This window comes from Buceros rhinoceros, unplaced genomic scaffold, assembly GCF_000710305.1.
Source record: "Buceros rhinoceros silvestris isolate BGI_N320 unplaced genomic scaffold, ASM71030v1 scaffold5102, whole genome shotgun sequence".
In the NCBI taxonomy this organism is placed as follows: Eukaryota; Metazoa; Chordata; class Aves; order Bucerotiformes; family Bucerotidae; genus Buceros; species Buceros rhinoceros.
In genome coordinates this window covers 1,960-7,279 of record NW_010398185.1, presented here as the reverse complement: position 1 = coordinate 7,279, position 5,320 = coordinate 1,960, and the positions used below count along the sequence as shown (strand labels likewise).

Sequence of the window (5,320 nt, the reverse complement as noted above, 5' to 3'; positions counted from 1 at the left end):
GGCAAAACACCAGGTGCCCCGGTGGGGGACCCCCACCAGCCGTTGCCCTTCCCCAGCACCCGACTCCACACCCCTCGGGAGAAACCCCCGGCGGACAGTAAATCCCCGCTCTGGCACAGCCATCGTGGGCTGCTCAGCGCTGCCTGGAGCTATGAGCTTACAGAGAATGATCGTGAGTAATTGCCCCCCTAATCCTCACTACGCTCCCCAGATCCCACCGGTGGCCTCACCGAGTCGCGTCGCCCTCCGTCCAGGGCGGCGGGGGTTGGCTCGGGGCGAGGGTTCGCCGCTGCTTGGCCGGGGCCGGTGCTCACCCACCTGCGGTGGCCAGGGATGGGCTCGGCACTTATCTGCTGCGGGGTGGGGATGTTGCTCAGAAAAGAGGGTGTGACGGGACAGTTTCCCAACACTGTTTTGTAAAGCCACTTCCTCGCCTGGTTTTGGTTGTGTGGGGTTGGTTTTTTTTTTCTTTGTAAAGGGTCACTTTGAACTTTGGGGCAAATGAGTTAAACCCTCTGGTTTGGGGATTTCTGTGCTCCTGGTGGAGACAACGGTCCTCCCGGTTAGTGAAAAGCCTTTGAGCTGTTCAGGGGTCTGTTTTCCAGGGTAACTGGGGTGCGGAGCAGATGAGTCCTCGGTGGTGGGCTCAGCAACCCTCTGGGAGGTGCCTCCCTCTCACCCACCCTTTTTGCCTTGACCATGGGCGATCCCCGTCCCTTTTTTACGGCTTTCTTAATCCCTCTCCGGAATGCTGTCTAGCACAGACCATGAAGAAGGGAGACCAAAAAAGGGAGGATTCAAATCCTTTCCAGTGCTGTGTGATGGGAGCCCGATGCTGTGGGCAGCACATGCATTCCCTGAGCATTATCATGGGCAAAGGGAAGGGTGAAAGCCGTTGGCACCATCGCCTGCACCACCCGCTCACTCCAGTCTGGAAGCATCAGCCTTCGCCAAGGCTCCCGGGAGCTGCCGCATGTTTGCCATCCCCTGGCACTCCTGGGCAGTGTCATCATCCCCACCCCTCACCAAGCAACCGGTCCTGTGGCACCAGGGCTCAGTCAACGCCCGCAGGTATTTCTGGTTTCTATTTTGGAAGGATTTGCTGTAAAAACAGCTCTGGTTGGAGAAGTAAAATTACAGGAACTTCTTTGCTACGTGGCTGCTGATGGGACCCAGCCCCTGCCCCGGGCTTGCTGGCCAGAGGTGGCTGGAACAGGAGGGCACTGGGGCTGCTTTATAGGTCACTGTGTCCACCACATCCCCACAGAGCCTGAAATTGGCCCTGAAGCAATCTCAGGAGGAGCAGGCACAGGAGCATCCACCTCAAACCTGAATGTGCTGGGGAGCATCTGCCAACACTCCTTCCCCAGGCCCTTGGTGGGTTGGTGGTGGGCTCTGAGCGCACCTCCCCTCCTCTTACCCAGCTCCTTCTCTGCCCTTGCTACGTTTATCACCTTAAAAATCTCCCAGCCTCAAGACTGTAAATAATTCCTGTGGGTTTTCGCTCACAGTTCCAGCTACTCCAGCCCAAGGAATGACCATTCATGGACAGGAGTTATACAGAAATCAGACGTGGCAGCACCATTCCCTGCGCACCCCCTGAACACCAGCAGCCCCGGGGCTGCTCCCCCACCTCCTTCCCAGCCAGAGCAGTTTTGAAATGAGGGTTTTTCTTCTGCCTCTGCTCTTTGCTTCGGGACAACCACAACCGCTGGTGTTGGCAGCAGGCAGGGACAGCCAGGGAAGGGCCAGTGGCATCTGCCCCAGCCACCTCAAGCATCCTTGGTCATCAGTGTCAGAGTTACTAAATCCGGGAGGGATTTTGGGTAGATAATCCTGGTGGTTTCAGCCAGAGGAACTTCAACAGGGTGAGGATGAGCAACCCTGCTCACACAACAGGTTGGCCAGGTCCTGGGGATGGTCCCGCTGCGCCGGTCCGGGCTCATTCCTGGAAGCCCCCGGCACCGCAGCAGCCCCGCTACAGTGACATCGGCCGGCGTGACCGAGAGACCAGAGGGTGAACTGCAGGATCCACCAGTAATGATTTACTACGGTGATGTGCCACACGAAAACAGGGTTATTGCGAGCGGTACAGAACATCACGAGACACACGCACCCGCCCACGACCCCCCGGTCTGAACGCACGAGCAGATCCACAGAGGATTCAGCGAACGGCCCTGTGGCCGCGGCGGCAGAGAGGGAGCGGGACTGGACGCGGCACGGGATGGGAGCCGGGGAAAGGTGCCTGGAAAACACCTCTGCAGGGTAAGGAAACCACATTTCTCTCTGGTTCCTGCCATGCTGGGTAAAAGTGCAACGTGCGAAGGCTGATGGGTGGCGCGGGGGCTTGACAGCAGGATGAGTGCTGGGCACTGCAGTCCATCAGGGTCCCCTGGTGGGCACCGGTGTGTCCCCACTTAGCACCCGCAGCCACCACCAGCCCCACAGCCTTGGGCAGCCTTGTCCTGGCCGTGTCCCCTGTTGCGCAGTGGGGACTGTTCCCACACCAGGGCCCATGGGAAGGGGAAGGGGAGGGGAAGGGAAGGCTGCACCCTCTTCTGATGCTGCACGTCCCACCCGTAACCCTTCGGGACCTCCCATCCACGGCACCCATGTTTGCTCTTTGGCAAACAGCTCAGGACCTGCCTGTGGCTGCCTCTCCCCTCCCTGGCTGCTCCTGGGAGATGGGATGGGCAGGGACAGGGGCAGGGACAGGGATGAAGGAGACAGCTCTCCTGCTCCTCCAAACCCCCCTGAGCCCTCTGTCACCAGCTCACGAGCCCTCAGTCCCTGTTCGCTGACCAGGAGCCATGCACCACGTGTCTGTCCCCACCCTGCAGCTCTTCACACCAAGCCATGGAAGCAAGGTGACAGTCACCTCGTCCAGGTCCATGCACCACAGCCTGCTGAGCTGGCACCCACCAGCACCCGGGGATGCGAGGGACGGGCGATGCTGGTGACCAACATGGTATGTTCACCCCTGAGGTGAGGCCTGTGCTCTTTTAGCCCAACCCCTCACAACAGGAATATTAGTTGTGTGAAACCACTGTCGGGTGAATCTTAAATGGGACAGGGCTGGGCACGTAACTGACAGTAACTGGGCACGTGCTGACGTGGTGGCTCACCGCCGAATACCTGGAGATCGGTGCTTTGCGTGCAATGGGCTCCAGCCACCCCTGTCCCTCCCCAGCCCATGCAGCTGCCCTGCTTTCCTCATTCCTTAAATGTCCTCCGAGGGCTGCAGAGGACGGGCAGGGTGGGAAGGAGCGAGCGATGCAGCACGCCGCCAGCAGAACAAGGGAATTTCCAGAGACACTCTTCTTGGCATCTTCAAAGCTGAGCGCCAGTGAGAGAGCCAAGCTCTTCCTGCTTGTCACACCAGTCCTCGGCCTTTCTGCCAGCTTCAGCTGCTGCCTCCGCCACTCTCGCAGCTCCAGAGCCTCCTAAAGTGCCACCAGAAGGACCTGCCCCCAGTGCGGACACCCCCGAGCACCCTGCCAGTGAGGAGCCACGCCATGGGACCAAAACATGGCTTAGTCCCCCTCGTGTGGGTAAAGCAGAGAGGGGTTTCTGTCTCCTGAGCTGCCTCAGCGGGGGCGCCACCCACACCCAGGACAGAAGTGGGTGCCAGGGAAAGGCAATGCTAGGAGAAGGAATACTAAGGTCTATTAAAAAAGCTTTGGGCTGCTGGCTGGCCGACCACAGCAGTACTAAAAATACACCCGTTTCTGAGACCACCTGTATTCCAGAACCATAAAAGACTAGATTCCTCTGGTAGAAATTTGAAAAAACTTTAAATTCCTTTTGTATCAACTCGTTCACCTCCAACAAACCTTAAAAAAGCCCCACGTGGGTGGAGGCAGGAAGGAAAGCGGGTGGGCAGGGAGCTCTCCCGTGCCCGTCGCAGAGCCCAGCTCCACGGGCCAAACGCCCAGGGCCAGGCAGGACTGTGGGGGCTGCCGGTGCCCTGAGGCTGCACGTCAGCCCCCTGCTCTCCCACCTCCCGCACGACCCGTGTGCCAGTGATCCCAGCAGGCTGGAGCCGAGGGAACTGGGGGCCCAGGACATCAAAGCTGCACCTTCCTGCTCTCCCCTCCTTTGGCTGCATTTTAGCATCCCAGCACTGAGGGTCCACGGAATGTCCATCGCACTCATGGCAAAGGCAGCGTCTGGAGCTGCCCCGCTGTGCCTGAGCCCCGGGACAGGGACATAAAGCTTTGGGGTCACTCTAAGCTGGTATGTGACACTGACTCTGCTGCTGAGGCCCGGAATTAGGAAAGGGGCGTCCAGTGGCCAGATGGATGATGTGTACGTTAAAAAATAAGCCCATCCTAATCGCCGCTAAAATCTGCCTAATCTCAGCCCCAGGAGTGAGGGTAGCCATGGCGTACGGAAAGTGCAGATGTGGTCAGCGCTGGGCTCCGCGGGGACCCACTGGGACGAAATGGGAGCGTTGGGCTGGAAATGCAGAGATGTGGTTTGTGCTCACTCCAAAGCCCACTCGGCCAACCACTGCTCGCACCGGGCTCGCTGCTCCTCCGTCTCTGGGCTCTTGGCTACGTGCGGTGCCTCCTCTCCTCCACCACCAAGCACGGCTTCCTGGCTCTCCTCCTCCTCCTCCTTCTGCATCATCTTGTCCTTCAGCTCTCGGATGGTCTCGTCCAGCCGCTGAACGACGTGGTGGGGCACCCAGTTGCTGTCCATCGTGGTGACGAAGGGGTCGGGTGCGCAGACCTCGATGAGCTCCTTGCCGGTGGGGATACGCAGGTAGTAGGCGTGGAGCATCATCCTGTAGGGACTGCTGTCCTTCTTGTGGCTATAGGTGAAGTCCCCCACGACAGGGTGGCCGATGGCGCTGCAGTGAACCCGGAGCTGATGAGTCCGTCCTGGGGGGGAGAGTGGGAGCAGGGGAATCGGGGACACCGCTTATCTCTGAATCCCTTCTCAAGGGCACAGTGGTGCAAGGTGACAACACGCCAAATGGCGTTTGTCCCTCCAGCCTGAGCACCTGAGTCCCGCGTGAGCTGAGCGCGCTTCTCAGCTCTGCTCAGCCCTTTCTGGGTGCTTTATCATGGCACCATACTGCAGCCAAGGCCCAGGGCTGGGGGCGTAGGTCCCGCTGCAGCACCTCTGCCTCCTCCACCCACCCAGCACCAGCACCTCGTGCTGTCAGGGATGGGCGCTGTGCTGTGCCCAGCCCCGTGGGCCACGGTGGAGCTCCCGGGGCTGCAGCCTCCCATGCCCGCCCTGCCCCGGCCCCAAGCTCCCACCTGTCAGTGGCTGCAGCCGCACTTTGGTTACGGGGGCTCCGCTGTAGGAC

At 59.9% G+C, this 5,320-nt stretch overlaps 1 protein-coding gene across 1 annotated transcript in view; it reads right to left on the bottom strand.

The window, feature by feature from the left end:
* Nucleotides 1–4,485: 4,485 nt before the first annotated feature.
* RPUSD1 (RNA pseudouridylate synthase domain containing 1) overlaps nt 4,486–5,320 on the bottom strand; it is a gene marked incomplete at its 5' end in the record, with an annotated part of 2,326 nt that continues 1,491 nt past the window's right edge. Inside the window, one exon of the mRNA XM_010130985.1 lies at nt 4,486–4,886. Coding sequence (XP_010129287.1) covers nt 4,486–4,886 — 401 coding nt within the window. The remainder of the gene's footprint in view (nt 4,887–5,320) is intronic.